Source organism: Suricata suricatta, chromosome 8 (assembly GCF_006229205.1).
Source record: "Suricata suricatta isolate VVHF042 chromosome 8, meerkat_22Aug2017_6uvM2_HiC, whole genome shotgun sequence".
In the NCBI taxonomy this organism is placed as follows: Eukaryota; Metazoa; Chordata; class Mammalia; order Carnivora; family Herpestidae; genus Suricata; species Suricata suricatta.
Window position 1 is genome coordinate 3,373,341 of NC_043707.1, and position 19,681 is coordinate 3,393,021.

The following is a 19,681-nucleotide window of genomic DNA, read 5'->3' on the forward strand; positions in this document are numbered from 1 at the left end:
ATCTGCTTTTGAAGTTTCTGCTGCTTGGAATACTTCTCCCCTCGATCCCTATATGACTCATTTTTCATCAAAGTCCAATCGGAACGTTACCTCTCAGATGCCTTCCCTGACACTCTAGCTTCCTCCCCCCACCCCCAACTTGTTCAAGAAACCCCTCACTTCTTTTTTTTTTTAGATGCACCTTTTTTTTTTTTACTTAAACTGTCCATTCAGATTCTTGATACACTCTGACACACTCCAGTAGTCTTATACTTTGAAAAAAATGCGTCCATAAGTCTCAAGTCAGATGAGCATTTAATCTATTAATTTACATTTTTTTCAGAGCAAACAAGTACAAATATTCTTTCTCTAGTCATTATTACATACTCTGAATAATCTTACGAAAGATAATGATATGGTCATCTTTGAAACAATCCTAACTCTGAATGAAAGAGTTGATTTCCTGAGTATTAGAGAAAGGAAACACTAGTCAGAAAATCAAGTGCAATTTCTGTGAAAAGGAAACATAGCATCTCCTGTTCACACATAACTTGCTGATATTTCTACATGATTGTCAGAGAAAAGCAGACTTCAAGCACAACCTCTACAGGATTTGGTCACAGCAACTCATTATATGTTGAAAAATTTCCTTTGTTCTTTGTGTGCTGGTGACAATTTAACACAATTGGAAAAAAATCCTAAGCTAATAGAACTAAAACATTTTTTTATGACTGGGGCTCATAACTCCTTTGGTAATAATCTGTTAACATAAAGATCTGAGTTGTTGGCCCTGGGATGACAATATATATCAGAACCCTGCAGAAATAATTCCAGTGGTATAAAGTGTCTTAGTAACTAATGAGATACCTAACTGTGAATCACAGAACCTGAGTGTACAAGGAGATGAAGTGGACCACATTTTTAACTTTGGAGCTAAAATCAACCATAGTAATTAAGCATTGCTCCAAATTTGTCATCATAGCTTTTAAAAAGTACCGATTACTGGTCCCCAACCCAGATGATTGTAGTCCAGTAGACATGGACAGTACTTGGGCATATATATTTTAAACAAAAAAATTTCCAGATTATTATGACCCACATCATAATATGGAGGCATTGATCTAAACAAACGGTTCAGTTTCAAAAATGAAAAGATAACAGATCTTATGATGTTAACTGCTCAGTCAGACACCCGTGATAAAGAAGAAACTGAACACGGCCTACCTGACTCTCTCCAGCATTCTTATCATATAATATTGCAGTATTAATTATTGCATGTTATTGCCAAAGTGATCCTTTTATTTCCAGAAGTGTACTTTGACTAAAATGAAATTGATAGCTTAAAAGAGAAGTTAAGTAAAATTGAGCATCTTGTTATTTTTATTACCCCAAATCAATGTCTTTACTAGCTAGGTCATATGCCAGGTCGTATTTTCCTTTAGTGCCCAAATCACACTATTTCAAACTCTATTCGTTTTGAGAAACCCCTCACTTCTGTGCCTCTGACACGGTTTAGATCTACGACACTTGTCATGTTATGTCAGTTGTTAAAGAGTCGGTCTCTCTCGATTCATAGTTTGCTCCTCTGGAGCAGGGATGGCATGTCATTCATCGTTGTATCCCCCATACTCTAGAACGTGCGTGACACATAGTAAGTGCTCACCACGTCTATTAAATTCGTTTGTGCGGGGCTCGGCTATTCCCGCGACTGGCAAGTTCATCACAGGTTTGCAGGAGCCTAACACGCTCAGGACAGAACCGAGTGATTAAAGTCTTCCCCATGGGGATTCAGCTAGAGAGAAAGTGAACTTGAGACCAGGCTTTGGAAGTAGTGCTGAGGCACCCAGGTGTTCACGCTGACACAAGGTGAGCAATACTCACGCAAGAGTTTCAGGTCACGGGGATAGAGGCAGCGCACTGCACCCTGGGATCTGCGCGACTGACGGCTGGCTGCGTTGCACGCCGGGATATGTAGTCCAGCCCTTCCCTGGGGCCCTGAGACCAGTTGCACCAGGCTACACTCAACCACGTCGCTACAGAGATAAGGTACAATATTGGCCATGTAGCACAGAATGGTGAGGTTCTTCAGGGCAAGTATACTAGTTGCATTCCTCAGAGAAAACCTCAGCTCGGCGTTGGCAACCAGAAAGGCGCATTGGGTGCTGCTGCGCATGCGCAACGTTTGCGCTTGCGTGTGTGCGCGCGCACGGACCCCGCCTCCGGAAGCGCCCTCGCAGTGCCGGCGCGCTGTCCTCGCTAGGCCTCCTTGAGCCGGGTGGCGCAGGCGCAGTGTCCGTGGGCCAAGATGGCGGCGCGGTGCTCCACACGCTGGTTGCTGGTGGCTGTGGGGTCCCCGCGGCTGCCGGCTGCAGCGGGGAGAGGAGTCCGGCCGCCCAGGGGGGGCGTGGCGGGGGCTTCGCTGGGCCACAAGCTGAGCGTCACTGCATTCGCGCTTTCCGTGAGAGCTCGAGGCTCCGGGGCGCTGCTGACATTGAGACCCGGTGTCAGCTTCAAAGGTGAGGGCAGTCTCCAGCGCCCGAGTGGGAGCTCTACGGCCCGGAAGGGAGTGACTCGATCCGGCTGCGGGGGTAGCGGGGTGGAAGGTGTGTTCTGACCTGTATGCAGAATTGCTTGGACAGACCGGCGAGCAGGAAAGCAGAGAGGCCCAAAAGGCTACTGAGAAGTGGTAAACCGGGGAGAGTTGCATGGAGCCCCGGCAGCGGTAGTGAAATGTTCCGTCGGCCTACAACCTTCTCTGTCAACGTTTCTAGAAGCCTCTTTCCAGCCTGTCGCTGCTTCCTCACCCAATTCTGATCCCGTTTCCTCCCTTCACCTTATAGCCGGAAGGGAGAAGGTAACTGCCGTTCGGTGAGCACATGTTAAGGTCCCAGGCACTTTGTGTCCCATTTCACTTGGTGGTAACAACACTGCAAGAATGGAATCGTCATCCCCATTTTAAAAAACGGGAAACTGAGTTTCTAGCAGAAGAATTGGCCCGCCCAAGGTTATAAAGTTAGAAGAGCTTATGTCCTTTAATAGCTTACTCTCTTTTCATCACGTGGTTTTAATAGAAAGACACACTTAGCAGTCTTTTATGAAAAAGTCCTTAAGCTGGCAATTGTAATAAAAATACTAACATTTATTGAGCCCCTTCTGTATATCTGGCATGGGTCATTTCCATGTGATAGATATTATTACATTTTATACAGAAGCGTAAGCGGAGATGTTAAACAACTTGTAGAAAGTGACGAAGCAGAAAGATGGTAGAGCCCTGATTCAAAACCAGCTTTCTTGATGGAGAAGATACAGAAGTGATACATAGTAAGCCTTTACGTGCTTGACTGTGATGCTCTTCTGCTCTGTGTTGGGTGACTTCCCTTACAGCCAGGAAAGGAGGGCGGAAACATTTGTGCTTTTGTTTGTGTTCCCTAGAATTTGTGCAAATGGTATTTACCTATATATTTATAAAGGTAATTAATTAACGGGCCTTGACAAGATAACCTACACAAGATAATTGCCTATTGGGGTCCAATTTTGTAATGCTTGCATAATAAGGCAGTCATTAAAGCATCAGTAATCATTATTCTCTTGTAAAGTGAGCAAACTCACCTCCACCTGTGTGTGTGTGTGTGTGTGAGCGAGCGAGCGAGCGAGAGAGAGACAGAGACCTGGGTGAGTTATTTAATCTCTTTGAAACCCTGTTTCCATAACTGAAAATTTGTTCATTGACTCAGGTATTTATTGAGGGCCTGGCATATGCCGGCCACTATTCTAGTTACTGGGGTTACCCCAGAGAACAAAGAGATGGGATGAAATTTTGGCCACGTGATCCCCCTTTTTTTATTCTGTTCCTGCCACCGATATTTCCTCACGGACAGAGCAGTAGTCTGCTCAGGTTTCTTCAGGGTTATTGGGAGCGATGTCATGCTGGATTTCTCAGTATGAGCAAAAGTGTTACGTTTTGAGTTTTGCTAACAGCTTCTAATGTCAGGGATGTTTTCAATAGAATTTGGCTGCATGTTTTTGTTCAGTTATTCCTTAGGTAATTATTAAGTTATTTCTGTTCATAGTACATTTGTACGAGTTTGGGGAGCATTTTTGTTGATTGTGTATATGTGAGATTGACAGGCAGGCGCTAAGTACTGAGCCTTTGGGGGACCATTACTGAAGACTTGCAGTCAGCACATAGCCCAGGATGGGCATGTTTTGTATCACATGATGAACCTATGTGAGAGGTGACATCCTTTAAGATCCACTCTTGTTTTTACATCTAAAGTCATCAACTCAGCTCTCAAACAAACATTGGTCTTTGATCTCCTCTCAAATCCAGTAATACAATTAGATGACACAAAAACAACACTTTAAATACAACTTTTCTCTCAGGGCGGAAAAAACGTAGTTATTTGACTCTTGGGTTGGTCATTCTTGGAGCGACTTGGAGGTTGATCCTATTCTGGGTTGTTCTAAAAAGGGCAAGACATTTATTGGTCTTGGGGGAAAGTTTGTCTATTAAATGAACTCTAATTATTAATCATTGGTGCTTTTTGGATAATGTCAAAGTCATCAGACTTGTAATAAATGTGATTTGTCTTTTTTTGCATGCAGTTTTGCACATTACATTGTTACATCCCATTGTTACTTGAGTTCAAAGTCTCTACTCGTTTTATTGGAGCTGCAGCTGTCGGATCCTTTGCCATGACCAGCCTCCTCCTGGGTTGGAAGGAGGCGGTGAGGAGAGGCTGACAGGACCAGGGCAGCCCCTCACCTTGTGAGAGAAGAGGGACTGAGTATAGGAGCACTAGGCAGCTAGCTCTGTTTTTCTCAAATCTGACCAAAGACAGACCTCTGTGATTGCCTAACCTCCATTACTTCCACAGTCTGCTCTTTTAAAAAAAATAATTTTGTTTTTTTGTTAGTGTTTGCTTATTTTTGAAAGAGAGAGAGAGCACAAGCAGGGAAGGGGCAAAGAGTGAGGGAGACACAGAATCTGAAGCAGGCTCTAGGCTCTGAGCTGTCAGCACAGAGCCTATGCAGGGCTCAAACCCACGAGCTGTGAGATCATGACCTGAGCATGACACTTAACCGACTGATCCAGGCACCCCTCACTCTCTGCTCTTTGTGTTCTGGGAGGTCCGGGGTGCAGCGACAGAAAACAGGATGGGCGTACTGGAGATACAGATTGACTTGCTGCTTCTGATTTCAGTCGTTCTGACTCATTCCTCCTCGCCCTCCTGTCTGGTTATCTTCCCCCCTTCTTGGATAGCCTCAACACTCCTGGTTGTGTTTTGTGCTTCGATTAATTTTAAGTAGTTTCCCAGTTCTCCGGTTTGTAGTCGTTTTTGCCCTTTGTCTGATTCCTAGGCCTCGTTAATCAGCATCATTATCTCTAATCACCCCTCTACTTGTGTGAAACCTAGTTACATCTGCAGTTACTACATGCACGCAAACTTTCATGTGAACCAAAGGCGATCTATGGGTTAGCAGCCAAATGAGACACTTTTGAAAATGACAGGGGAATCTGTTGCAAATAGCTTCAGGACTACAGGTGTATTTCAGGGCAGACTCAAACCTTTCCTTAGCCTAGCTGATTTCTACAGCTTAACAACAGCTCCCTTAAAAGACCTTTCCTGAACTTTTTCAGTTGGGTTGTCAGCGCTTCTCAACTGGGGATGATTTTGCCCTCCAAAGGACATTTGTCAATGTCCGGAGACATTTACTTGCCCTCTTGTGACAGGGGTAGAGGGGAGTAGAGTGTGCTACTTATAAGTAGTTGGTGCTGCTGAACATCCTTTGAGATGTAAGTATTTTAGTTTGCCCGGGATGCCGTAAGAGAGAACCGCGTTGAGCCGCACAGTTTCTAGAGGCTAGTAGTCCAAGATCAATGTTTGGCAGAGTTGTTGTTAGACATCCTGCCTCTAGGAGCACCTGGCTGGCTCAATCAGAAGAGCAGGAGACTCTTGGTCTCAGGGCTGTGAGTTCTAGCCCCACGTTTGGTGTAGAGATTACTTACATAAATGAAAACTTCAAATGAGGATCCTACCTCCAAATACAGTCACGTTCTGAGGCACTGGGGAAGAGGACCTCAACATATGAATTGGTAGACACCGCCCATAACAATAGGAAAGCCCCTTCACCAGGAGGAATTCAATTCCATCATCAAAAGTGTGAGGTTGAGAAACCCTGCCTAGGTGGCCCTATGTGTGTTTTCACTCTGCATGTCCTCGGGTACTACTGTCTCTTTGTACACTGTCTCCCACACTCCCCTGCTGGACTGTAAGCTCCGTGAGGGCACTGGCTTTGGCGCCTTTCTTCACATTGTATCCTCATTGCCTGCTAGCATTAAGATCTTGAATAAATGTAAGCTCCAAAAGGCAGTGTCTGAATGGTGTGCTGCCTATTCCAAGCACAGAACCCAGGGCCTGGCAGGTAGTAGGTGTTCAGTGAATATTTGCTGAATGAATGAATGGTGAATCCAGAAGCTTCTCTATAGGCTAAAGTTCGATTTAGAAATCTAGAGCTGTCGTGATCTTCATGCTCTTACTTGGCTCCCTTTCACTCTCAGCCCCGTATCTTCGTTTGTCACCGGATGGGCTGGAGGATAGACCGAGCTCAGGTTGTGGGGCAGCCCCCTTCCCTCGCTTCACCTGGTGACAGAGCAGTCCAGCTTAGTTCCCTCCTCCACACACAGAGGGCAGTTGAGGGGATGTGTCCGCCAGAGGCATGACGTGGGGCAGGGCATGTGGCTGGCTGCCTTGGGCTTTGACCCCAGTTAGCTGTTCTGGGGTAAACAGGTTTAGGCATAGGGCCTATTAACCCTGTGTGTCTATATAGGTATATTTTTTTTTCTTTAGGGGAGGGGCAGCACTTTTATCAGATTCTCTTAGACCCGTGTCCTTAAACACTAAGAACCAATTTTTCTTCTTTTCTCCTTCCTTCCTTTCAGAGAGAGAGTGCGAGTGGGCCAGAAGGGCAGAGGGAGAAAGAGAATCCCAAGCAGGCTCCATGCTCAGCATGGAGCAGATTGTGGGACTTGATCCCATGACCCTCGAATCATGACCTGAGCCAAAGTAAAGAGTCAGTCACTCAACTGACTAAGCCACCCAGGGCTTCAGTTCTTTAGTTCTCATATTGAGCGTGTGGCAGAATCAGCACCTGGAGGGCTTATAAACACAGCTTGCTGGACCCATCTCCAGAGTTTCTGATTCAGGTCAGGGGTGGGGCCTGAAAATGGACATTTCCAACAAGCTAATGATGCTTCCGGCCCAGGGACCACACTCAGAACCACCCCAGAAGTGGATCCCCAAGGTTGCATGGTGGAGGCAAAGAACCTGGAGAATTGTTAAGCATTAAGGCAGACAGCATATGAAGATCTATGGCATGTGGCAGGTGCTCAGGTAGTGTGACAGTGGGGGCAGGTCCCTTTCTAGTCATCCCCCAGGTGCAGCCCCCATCCGGGGTGCAGTCTTAAAGGTACCACCTCACTGTATTGTGATGCAGCCGAATTAGCCCTTCCCAATACTCTTCGTTTTATATACATTGTATATCGTGGCCTTGGCCATATTTGAAGTGCAGTGAGTTTGCTCTCCAGCGGGCTTGGAGGAAAGCGGTCCCTGAGCTGTGATCTCCGTTCCTTCATAGGTATAACCTGGCTGGGTGTTTAGTCACAACTTCCCTTTGTTGAGCACATTCCGAGAGTGATTGTCTTTCCTTTTTTCTTTTTTAGGAGTAAAAAGTTACCCTTTTGTTTGTACTGCCTCCTTCCACACGAGCTCCCCTTTGGCCAAAGAGGATTACTACCAGATACTAGGAGTGCCCCGAAATGCCAGCCAAAAGGAGATCAAGAAAGCATATTACCAGGTCTGTATGGAAGCCACATTTTAGGGACAAGACTGTAGAAGGGATGCTCTTGGTCTGATCTGCTCACCGGTGCAGTGTATGTGCCCATACGTGTAGGTGACGTGTGGCTGATGGTGTAGAATGAGGTGATGGGCTTTGATGGACTGCCCCTCAGGTGCATAGCACCCTCTGGCTAACTTTCAGAAAAAAGAGGCAGAACCAAAGATTTTTAAAAATCTTTTTTTAAAGCTCTTTTAGTATATTTATTTATTTTTACATTTATTTATTTTTGAGAGACAGGGTGAGACAGAGCGTGAGCTGGGGAGGGGCAGAGCAAGAGGGACACAGAATCTGAAGCATGCTCTAGGCTCTTAGCTGCCAGCACAGAGCCCGATGTGGGGCTCGGACCCACAAACCATGAGATTGTGACCTGAGCTGAAATCGGATGCTCAACCGACTGAGCCCCCCAGGCACCCCAGTTTTTGTATTTAAAATTATTCTGTGTTATGGGGCGCCTGGGGGGCTCAGTCGGTTAATTGTCCAGCTTCAGCTTGGGTCATGATCTCACAGTTCGTGGGTCTGAGCCCCGCATCGGGCTCTGTGCTGACAGCTAGCTCAGAGCCTGGAGCCTGCTTTTGATTCCTTGTCTCCCTCTCTCTCTGACCCTCCCCTGCCTGTGCTGTATCTCTCTCTCTCTCCAAAAAAATAAATAAATAAATAAAATACGTAAATAAAATTCTGTGTCTTGTTACTTATATGAAAAATTCACTACAAGATTTTTGAATTTTTTTTTAAGTTTGTTTTCATTTTTGTGTGTGTGTGTAGGCGGGCAGAAACTTTGTCTGAACCTATTATTTGTGAACTGGTACTGATCAAGACCAGACCTAACAGCCATGGCTTGGATAGCTAATCCCTCCTCTTAGGTTGTTTTAAAGGGTACAATTCATTGGTTTTTAATGTATTCGTAGAGGTTTTACAACCATCCCCACAATCAGTACATTTTCAACTGCGTAAAAAATCCCCATACCGTCCCCAGTTTCCTCTCTTCTCTGCCTTTGCAACTACTAACCTATTTTCTGTTTCTATGGATTTACCTGTTCTGGACATTTCATACAAGTGAAGCCATACAGTGTGTGAACGTTTGTGATGGCCTCTCTCGCTTTGGAAAGGAGCTTTGTCAACGCCGTGGCATGTACCGGTTTTTTCATTCCTTTCTGTGGCCGAGTACTATTCCATTGTGTGGATAGGCTACATTTTATTTATCCATTCATCAATTGATGGACATTTGGATTGTTCCCCCCCCCTTTTTTTTTGCTATTAGGAGCAATGCTGGAACCCCACGTGTAGGTTTTGTGTAGACTTATGTCGCAGTGGAATGAGCGGAGGTACGGGGGTAGGAAGCAGAGACCCCGGCTTGGGGACAGTGAATAGCAGGTCTCTCCTGTTTGAACCGGAAGGTAAGGTACCTGATGGAAGAGTGGGAGAGCAGTGAAGAGATGGAGGCTGGCGCCACGGGGGCCACAGGAGGCCGTCTGCGAGCACTAGAAACCTGATTTAAGAGAGAGTAGGGAACCATTCAGGTTTTTCGGTATGGAGGTAAAAGGATGAGGTAAAGCTGTGCAATTTAAAATTGGACATTTTTAAAGTAGTCTTTATAGAGCCATTTCTGGGGTCAGGACTTGATGAAAGCTTTGTGTGTATTGCATCATTTCGTCCTCCCGGCCGAGGCTTGGAGAGGTTATGGCCGACACCCCAGGCCCCATAAGTCACTGCGTGTCATACATGCAGGGACCTCTCTTTTCCTTAAGCTGATCTCATGAGTGTACCATTGCTTCTTGCTGTGGATTTTGGGTGCCTTGTGGCACACCATGACGTACTGGCCGTTCCCGAGACCCCGCTCGGGGCTCAGCGCGCAGCCTCCAGCGTGCCCCCGTGAGCTGCTGTGAGGACTCGCGTCTCTGGAAGGAGGTCTGAGCTCAGAGGCACCAGCGGAGCTGTCCTCTGTCTTTGCCACCGATGGCTGTGGTCGTTTCAGATGGCTGGGGCCGCCTGCCTTCTGTCTGCCTGCCTTCGGGGAGTGGGGTGGACGTTTCTGGCAACCTACCAGCACCCTCACTCCTCCTGGAAACCAGAGTTGGGTGGCACGTGACCAGTTCTTTCTTTGCAGGCTTGGTGACGTGTATTGCTTTTTTTTTGCTCCTGTGGAAGATTTGGAGCTGTGTGGCTCTTAGCGTACAGCAAGGGCTCTGTGGGGTCATGATAGGCGGCCCCTTTATTTGCTGGGCTGTTTTATAGAAGAGGGTTCAAGTCACCCGTGGAACCAAAAGCAGAGGTGGTTAGGCTTGTTCTGATGAAGAGCTCTCGGTCAGCGAAGGCCTTCGGTCATGATACACTCCACCTTGGGTGGAAGTGAGTTCCTCATCACAGAAAATGATCCCGTCACATTTCTCGGTTGTGGGTGACATCCTGACACCCCGTCTTTTACTTTCTTTTTAAATTGCGATGACTGCTTAAAAATTGTGTTAAAATGTCCTCAACTCCTTTTTAAACCACATTAATATAACATGATCGTGTCTATTTAAAATCCAAGTGTTTCACGTTGTGGTTGCACTTGTGTCTCTAGCACGGGTCTTTGGCAGTCGGCCCACCCACACAGCCCTGTGATGCCTGTGAAGTGTCCTTACTTTTCTGAATTTGAACTCCTCTGGATCCGTGTTTGGCATTATGAGCCATGACACCGTTTTGTCTTGTCTTGGTGCAAATGCACTGTTCACGTGTGACGTCTCCTTCTGCTCTTTTCACCCGGGCCACAACTGGTGCCTCGTGTGCAAGCTCTGAGGCTGTCGGCCTCAGTGCCGTTTTTTCCGGGAGTCATCCTGGTGATTTGGGGTACACAGATGCCCATCAGTGATTTTCGGCTCATCAGTGAAAATTTTAAATTCCTGTCGGAACTTCTTAGATGCCCCCGCCTCCTGACTACATCCTTTGCTCCCTTCTCTGTCCTAATAATGGCTGATGTCGAATGTCGCTGTGTGCCGTACCTTGTGCTCATTTTAGAATGTGTGGTATCTCATCTCCTCCCCGCCACAACCCTGTGAAGTAGGTACCATTATCGGAGGAAGTTGTGCTTAGTGACATTCTGTCCAGGGTCTCAGGGCTACAGACAGTGTGGACGCTCTGACCCGGGGGGCTGTGCACTTAACTTCCTGCACCCTAACCGCAGCCAGCTGCTGGTGGCGTCCGAGCCACACGGCTTCTCTGGTCCACAGTAGGACTCCGTGCACCTCCTTCCCTCGTGCGAGGGACATGTAGTGACCCAGACTTGGAAAGGTGAGCAGCCTCAGCAGACCATGAGCCGCCATTGAGCCGCCTGCAAAGCACAGCAGTGCCCGGAGCACCCGGGGGGGCAACCTTAGTTTTAGAGCGGCTCCGCTGAGTGGGATTTTAATTTGTTTTTCAACATTTAAACTTGTGTTTTGAATAGGCAGTATGTTCTCTTTGTTCAGAATTAAGCAAATATCACAGAGTATATACAATAGAAAGTCTCCCTCCCCTCCCGTTCACTTATATCCCTCCTGTTGCAACCAGTGTTACTAGCTTGTTATATGTTTTCCCAAAATAACTTACACGGCAGATACATCTACATGTCCAGGTATTTTCTTCTCCCTTTACGTAGTTGGTAGTGTACCAGACACCCTGTTGTCCACTGCTTTCACAACGGTGCCCGCGTTCCAAAGCATTAGTTCTTTATGGTAGAGATTTGTTGTGGTTGAAAAATGTGTATATGTCTCAGATTTGAAGAGATGGTTTGTTTAATTTTATTTTTTTTTAAAGCCATTTTTAAAAATACTCATTTATTTATTTTGAAAGAGAGTAAGAGTGAATGGGGTGGGGGGGGGCAGAGAGAGAGAGGAGAGAGAATCCCAAGCACGTTCCGCACTGCCAGTGCGGAGCCCGATGTGGGGCTCAGTCTCACGGAGCGTGAGATCATGACCTGAGCCAAAACCAAGAGTTGGTCAGACACTTAACTGAGTCACCCAGGTGCTGCAAGAGATGATTTATTTTAATGTCTTAGGCCTTGTTTAAAGAGTCGTTATTGGTAGATGGGGCCCCTGGGTGGCTCAGTGGGATAAGCGTCCAACTTTGGTTCAGGTCATGATCTTACACTTCATGAATTCAAGCCCCACGTGAGGCTCTGTGCTGACAGCTCAGAGCCTGCTTCAGATTATGTGTCTCCTCTCTTTCTGCCCCTCCCCATCTTACATTCTTTCTCTCTCAAAAAAAAAAAAAACATTAAAAAAAGGAGTTGCAAAATCTCAAAAATAAAAGAATTTGCAAAAATTTCCAAACAAACAAATGCTCTAAGGGAGGTGAGGTTGTGACCGTCATTTGGGGTCCAGTATTAGTAATCATCTTGTGTCCATTGTGATTTATGGTTTCCTCCCTTAGCTGGCCAAGAAATACCACCCAGACACAAATAAGGACGATCCCAAAGCCAAGGAGAAGTTCTCACAGCTGGCAGAAGCCTATGAGGTAAGGCATCCACCTGTGTGTGTGGGTCACTCATTCAGCTGCATGGGTACATCAGAGTGCGCTGCCCACGGTGAGCTGACAGGTCATAAGGTCCCGTGTGAAGACCCTGTCCCCACACCAGATTACCTCCTTGAAGAAAAGAGATTCCCAGATCTCCTGCTAGATCTCACTTGGAATCTCAGGAAACGAGGTCTAATAATCTGTACAGAGCTCCCAGCTCCTCGTGGGGTTAATTGATTCCACACTCATTTGTTGACCCCCCCCCCTCCCCGGGCATAGGGCATCTCCGTCTTTGGGGATGGTGTGTGTGGTAGAAGTGGGAGACGCCCTTGAGGAACTTGAAATGTAGTCGGGGATGAAGCGTGCACCATGGTGGGCTGCGGAGCTGTGACCTTCTTCCCAGGCCTGGGGCGTCTGCCGGGGCTTAGGCTCCGTGTGCCTCGTGTGTCTGCTGCGTGTAAGCGCGGGCACACCCACACCCCCAGCCGTCTGAGAGTACGGCACAGACGCCGTGTCTCTGTGCTTCAGTACTCGAGTGTGTATTTCCCAAGAACAGGAAGATTCTCTTACGTTAACCACAGTACACTTGGAAAAATCAGGAACGTTAATGCTGAAACGGCACCCCTGTCTGGACCCAGTGTGAACTTGTATCGAGGGCTCCTGACCGTTGGGCCTTTCCCGGTAGGTGCTGAGTGACGAGGTGAAGAGGAGGCAGTACGACACCTACGGCTCTGCGGGCTCCGACCCCGGCGCCTCCGGGCAGAGCTACTGGAAAGGGGGCCCCACTGTCGACCCCGAGGAGCTCTTCAGGAAGATCTTTGGGGAATTCTCGTCCTCTTCTTTTGGAGATTTCCAGAGTGTATTCAGTCAGCCACAGGAGGTAAGCTCCTTGTTTCGAAGAATCATTCACATTTTAGTCGCTCCGTGTGAGGCAAATATTTTGTTTCTTTTTCTCAAAAAAAAAAGAAAAGAAAAGAAAAGAAAAGCCCCTTCAGTGGAATGAGCTGGAGGCAGCCATTTGGGTAGGAAATAATTCCAGTATTTAAGAAAAACCATGTGGGTAATGTGTGCACATCCTTTCTAGCTGTACAGTTGCTTAATCAATCAGCCTGAGGCTCAGGCTCTGAGGGTCCTTGATTCGGGTCCATTATCTGGAGCCTGCTGCTTTATTCTAGAAGAGCTCAATCCAGTAGGGAGACACCACCAATTCTGCCTCTTGCATATTTATGCCCTACTAAGGTATTATCAGAGTTGAAGGGGGGTGTATTTTATGACTTAAATTATGACCGTGGATCCTTCCGGCTGTCTGTAAGGACTGTGTACAAATATCTGTGAACAGTTTGTTGAAAAATACATTTTCATTTAAACATTCCCTTTAAAAAATCCTGAGGAGTAGGTCAGAATCAGTCGAGTCCCATCCATTCTTACTTGGCAGAGAGCAGGTAAGTTAAAATTGTTAAAGAGTAAAGTAGCTGGGTGCAGAGATGAGTAGGTGGAGCACGGAGTATGTTTAGGGAAATGTCACATTTAGTGAAAGTCCTCTGCGATTCTGTGATGATGGACAAAATCAGGCCCTTAGGAAACACACCACCAAGGGTGGACCCTGATGTCAGCAGTGGGCTTTGGGTGACTGTGATGTGTCTGTGCGGGTTCATCCTTGTTAAAAAATGTACACCCCGGTGAGAGATGCTAACCACGGTTGTGCACGTGTGGGGACGGGGGAAGGGGTATGTGGGAAGTCCCGGTACCTCCCTCTCAAGTTCATACACGCAAAACCGCTTTAAAAGAAGAGGTAACGTGGCTGAAAGCCGCCCTCCTTTACTTTCAAAGTGGGGGTTCCCTTTGCTAATTAACCCAAAGAAAGATGACAGGCTGCCCTCTGATTGCTTTAGTACATCATGGAGCTGACGTTTAATCAGGCTGCTAAGGGCGTCAACAAGGAGTTCACCGTGAACATCACCGACACCTGCGAGCGGTGTGACGGCAAGGGGAACGAGCCTGGCACCAAGATGCAGAACTGCCACTACTGCGGCGGCTCCGGCATGGTGAGAGTGCGGCGGAGCCCCCGCCCCCCCCCACCCCTCGCCGTCTCTTTTCCTACCTCCCGTGGATAGGCCTGGAGAGTCATCCGGCAGTGCTTGGTGCTTTTGAGAGTCTGTGACTAGGTGGCACTGTTTTATCTAGAACCTTCTTTTTCTAAGAGTGCTCTGTCTTGGTCAACGATACTGTGCTGTCTTCCTTGAAAATACATTTTGGGATATTTTGGTAATTTGCAAACCATTGCGTAGAACAGTTAAATTTTGCTTGCAGTGTAATTGGTTTTTTTTTTTTTTTGGGAAGATTTTTTATATAAGTACAAATGTACAGAACAGTATAAAGAGCCACTTCCTTATTCCTTGCCCAGATTCGTCAGTTGCTGACATTCTGTCCCGTTTGCTCTGTCATCTTGTTGTGTATTTTCAGAGAAGAAGAGTGTCTTTCATGCGACCACAATGCAGTTGTCAAAATCAGGAAATTTAATGTTGACAGACCCCTTATCTGTTCTCGTTTTCGTGTTCTCACTTGTCCTTCTGTCCTTTTTTCCTGGTCTGGAATCAGTGCTGGGAGTTTGCATGTATTCGGTTGTCATATCTTTTGTGTCCTTTAATCTGGAACACTTTCCCAGCCTTTCTTTTTCTTTATGACCTTGACATTTTTAGGATTACAGGCCAGCTGTTTTGTAGAATGCCAGCTGACTGAGCCACCAAGGGGTCCCCATGGTTTTTTTTTGTGTAAATTATCAAATATGTACTCTCTGTGCCACAAAAGACAGACAAATACATAACGAAATTGTCTTTAATCTCCCCTTGCCGGGACTCCCAGATTCATAGCTTGAGGTATTCTCTCTGCAATGCAGTCTCTGTCTCCACAAAAAAAAAAACTTCTTTTAAAGTGAAAAGTTTCAGTGAGAATATATTTTACATACTGTCTGTTCTGCAACCTGCTGTGGTCTTTGATGGGTCACGGCCATTTCTCCAGGCTGGAATCTGTAGATCTCATTCTCCATCCTAATACTTACCAGGGCTCAACCTCTACACATAGGTCCCTCCATCTGGTGCCTCTACTTTCTGTGGCACAGATCCCCAAAGCTGGGATTGCTGGCACAAATAATTCTTTCTTTATTTTTTTATTTTTTTAATGTTTTATTTATTTTTGAGACAAAGCATGAACAGGGAGGGGCAGAGAGAGAGAGAGGGAGACACAGAATTGGAAGCAGGCTCCAGGCTCTGAGCTGTTAGCACAGAGCCGGACGCGGGGCTAGAACCCACAAACGTGAGATCATCACCTGAGCCGAAGTCGAGGCTTAACCAACTGAGCCACCCAGGCACCCCACAAATAATTCTTATATTTAAAAATTTTTTTTTAACATTTATTTATTTTTGAGAGACAGAGACAGATCATGAGCAGGGGAGGGGCAGAGAGAGTGGGACACACAGAATCGGAAGCAGGCTTCAGGCTCTGAGCTGTCAGCACAGAGCCCAGTGCGGGGCTTGAACTCACGAACTGCAAGATCATGACATGAGCCGAAGTCGGACACTCAACTGAGCCACCCAGGCACCCCTAAAATGTTAATTTAAAACTTAGTATATTTAAAAACATATGTGTACATTTATTTGCACATGGTAGAGAATTCTAAAGTAAAGGGGCTCCTGGGTGGCTCAGTCAGTTAAGAATCCGACTTCAGCTCAGGTTACAATCTCACAGTTTGTGGGTTTGAGCCCCACATCAGGCTCTGTACTGACAGCTCAGAGCCTGGAGCCTTCTTAGGATTCTGTGTCTCCTTCTCTCTCTTCTCCCCTCCTGCTTGTGTTCTGTCTACCAAAAATATATTAACATTAAAAAAAAAAAAGAATTCTAAAGTAAAAATGAAAGTGCGGTGAAAAGGTAAGTGTTTGGCCCAAGCCTCATCCCCTAATTGTTCCAGGCACCCTCCTTAGAGGCACGGCTGTAGTGACTCACTTGTGGGTCCTCCTTTAGACGGACCCGCACATTTCAGGCCGTCTGTGTGGAGGTTCCGATAACCCCAGGTAGCCACAGCGTTTGCTTCGGTTTTTGCAGCTAAATGATTCGAGAAAGCATTTCTCATCCATGTGCAGTGTTCTGTTAACGTGGATGCAGCACGATTTTTCAGGCATGTCGCTCCTAATGGCCACGCAGGCTGCAAGGGACACCCTGTCCGCATGCTGTTTCACAAGTGTGGTCTGTAGGGCACAGCCCCACAGATGCACAGATTTTTCTCAGCTCCAGAGTGTTTCCCGCCAGTCTGTGACTGGATAATCTCGCAAGACGTCCGCGTCCTTTGGGAGAAAGGCCTGGGTCCTTGTGTCCTCAGGCAGTACGTTTTACCGCATGTTCACACAGAACACGAGTCTTTGATGAAGTGTTTGTCTGCTGTTCAGTGTGTTCTGGAAGCTTGGTTATGAGAATTTACCTGTGTGCTTACGGCTTCCGTTTTTCTTCTCTTTATCAGGAGACCATAAACACAGGCCCGTTTGTGATGCGCTCCACGTGTCGGAGATGTGGTGGCCGCGGCTCCATCATCACAACCCCCTGCGTGGTGTGCAGAGGGGCTGGACAGGCCAAGCAGAAGAAGAAGGTGGTGATCCCCGTGCCTGCCGGTGGGTCCTGGGCTCCTCCGCGCACCCGGGGCTGGGAAAGCTGGGGCCTTCGTTTCCTTGTGACTGGGCTGTTGTCAGAGCCGTGGGGAAGGATCTGGAGCCCCAGACTGGAAGGGGAGCCAGGATCTGCTTGGATTTTCCTCTTAGTATTCGTTGTCCTTAAAATCTACCCTTGTGTGCCACGTTAGGCAGAAAGTACCTGACGCACCCACTCTGCTCCCGTGTGGCGCTCCTCCACCTTCATTCGACGAGGCCAGCGTTGTCCCCATGGCCAGCCCTGTCTGCACCACCACCCCTTCCCCCTAGCCCCCGGGGCAGCCTGTGACTGCTCTCACCAGCTGGCTCTTGCTCCCAGGGTGGACTCTCCGCAGGCAGTCTGATTGTGTCACTTGCCCTGAAGACTGTGCGGTGACTCCTGGGGCAAGAATTGCCACCTGTCTCAGCCCCTTCTGGCCTCTGCAGCCTCCCGTCTTGTTGCCTGCCCTGTGGCCGTCCTGACGTTCATGCAGCTCCTCGAATGGGCCATAATGCCTCCCCAATGGAGCCTTGGATCTGTCACTCCGTGTCTGAAGCTTGCTTTCACCTTCTTTTCCCAGTGGGTTAACTCTTCTCCCAGAGCTCCTAGCTTGAGTGTTGCTTCCCTCAGGAGGTCCTGGGACTCTCCGTGTTCCTTAGATGTCCTTTGTCCTTCCTTCTGAGAACATCTGTTGGTAATGACGCACTTGTTAGCGTTGTTATTTCGGCGATGGCTGTCCCCCCTGCCAGACCCTGCACTCACTGGCATGCTGCGTGCGGGGGCAGGGGTTCGGGGAACCTGGGATCGAAGGTGCTCTTGTTTGGTTATAAGTTGCTGTACTTGCACCTTTGAGAATTACGCTCCTTGGATGTACTGCGGATAATCATGTTGTTCCGCATTAACAGGAACGAGTGAAGGAGTCAGTGGTTTGTAAGTGGATCTAGGTGAGGAAACTCCTTGGGGGGCCCCCAAATCAGTGCTCCCTTCTGAACTCTTGTTCTTACAGGAGTCGAGGATGGCCAGACGGTGCGGATGCCTGTAGGAAAAAGAGAAATTTTCATCACGTTCAGGGTGGGTACTCTGCTCGCACAGCTTCTCAGCCCTGTTGGGGGGAAGTGGGCCCTCACGGGAGCTAAGGGGACAGTGGCCACCTCAGTGGGGTTACGAAACATGTATCACATCAAGCCTGTGTGCTAGGTTTGGACAGAACAGTTTCCTCACGATGTTTACAAGTTGGAAAATAGAGGGCACATAAAAATATGAAACGCCTCTCCTTGTGGTTTATTTTTAAAGTTTATTCATTTATTTTGAGAGAGATTGAAACAGCACAAGTGGGAGAGGGGCAGAGAGAGAGGGAGAGAGAATCCCAAGCTAGCGCAGGGCCTGGTGCAGGGCTTGAACCCACGAAGCCATGAGGTCATGACCTGAGCCGAAACCAAGAGTCGAATGCTCAACTGACTGAACCACTCAGGCACCCTTCTTTAAATTTATGTATCAGGGGCGCCTGGGTGGCTCAGTCAGTTAAGCCTCTGACTTCGACTCAGGTCAGATCCCACGTTCGTGGGTTCGAGCCCCACGTCAGGCTCTGTGCTGACAGCTAGCTCAGAGCCTGGAGCCTGCTTCCGGTTCTGTCTCCTCTCTCTGCCCCTCCCCCTCTCATGCTCTGTCTCTCTTTGTATCAAAAATAAATAAAACACTAAAAAAAAAATTTATGTATCAACTTGTTTTGGGGGATGATAAGGGCCAACGGTACAGTTTTACATACTGTGTGCAGAGCGGACCTGGTTTCTGAGACAGGAGATGGTAAAGGAGGTGGAGTTCCTTCCCCACAGTCCCGCCGGCACCCCAGGAAAGCCATGTGAGCGCAGCCGGGGAGGGCAGGCTGTGTGCAGGACACCCTCGCTCATGACAGCAGGACGCCTACGACAGCCGGCTGCCCTCAGATAAGACAGTGGCCAAGAGAACTGAGCTGTGGCCCCCGGGCCTCAGAGCCAGAGCCTGTGCCTGGCACGCCGAGACCTCTGTCTCCAGCGAGGGAAAGACAGCGGATTGCAGGCAGATACAGGGAGGGAGCCTGTCTGTAAACAGGTTTCAAGCACGTCCGAGGGCGCTGTGTATGATCTGGGGACACGTACGTGCGGGAGTGAGAACCGCTGCATTCGCGGGCCCGCTCGGGAGGGGGCGCTGCCGGGGCCCCACGGAACCGTGGTGTTTCATTACCTCGTCTGGGTTGTGGACGCTCTGCGTCTGTGACGTAATTTGCTTTGCCTCTTCAGAAAAATTGTTTTTGATGTTTTATTTATTTTTGAGCCAGAGACAGAGTGCAAGTGGAGGAGGGGCAGAGAGAGAAGGAGACACAGAATCCCAGGCAGACACCAGGCTCTGAGCTTTCAGCACAGAGCCTGACGTGGGGCTTGAACCCACAAACTGAGAGATAATGACCTGAGCTAAAGTCTGATGCTTAATCTACGGAGCCACCCAGGCACCCCTACTGTTCTTGTTCATATGTGTATGAAATTTTTTATAATCTAAAACACAGATAAAAATACGGTAAAGCTTGAAGTGCTAGATGAGAAATCAAAGACAAAGGCGGCCACCGCTAACCCATGCTCTCCAGTGGGCGTGGTGGGGGTTTCAGACCCTGTTCCCACCTAGTAAC

General features: G+C 47.8%; 1 protein-coding gene across 2 annotated transcripts in view; it reads left to right on the forward strand.

Annotated features, from left to right (window-relative positions):
• Positions 1-2,250: 2,250 nt before the first annotated feature.
• DNAJA3 (DnaJ heat shock protein family (Hsp40) member A3) overlaps positions 2,251-19,681 on the forward strand; it is a 28,092-nt gene continuing 10,661 nt past the window's right edge. For both annotated transcript variants that reach the window (XM_029947900.1, XM_029947901.1), the window contains exons 1-7: positions 2,251-2,495; positions 7,703-7,836; positions 12,265-12,348; positions 13,034-13,228; positions 14,241-14,393; positions 16,859-17,006; positions 18,029-18,093. In XM_029947900.1, the coding sequence (XP_029803760.1) occupies positions 2,285-2,495; positions 7,703-7,836; positions 12,265-12,348; positions 13,034-13,228; positions 14,241-14,393; positions 16,859-17,006; positions 18,029-18,093 (990 nt within the window). In that variant the 5' untranslated portion in view covers positions 2,251-2,284. The remainder of the gene's footprint in view (positions 2,496-7,702; positions 7,837-12,264; positions 12,349-13,033; positions 13,229-14,240; positions 14,394-16,858; positions 17,007-18,028; positions 18,094-19,681) is intronic.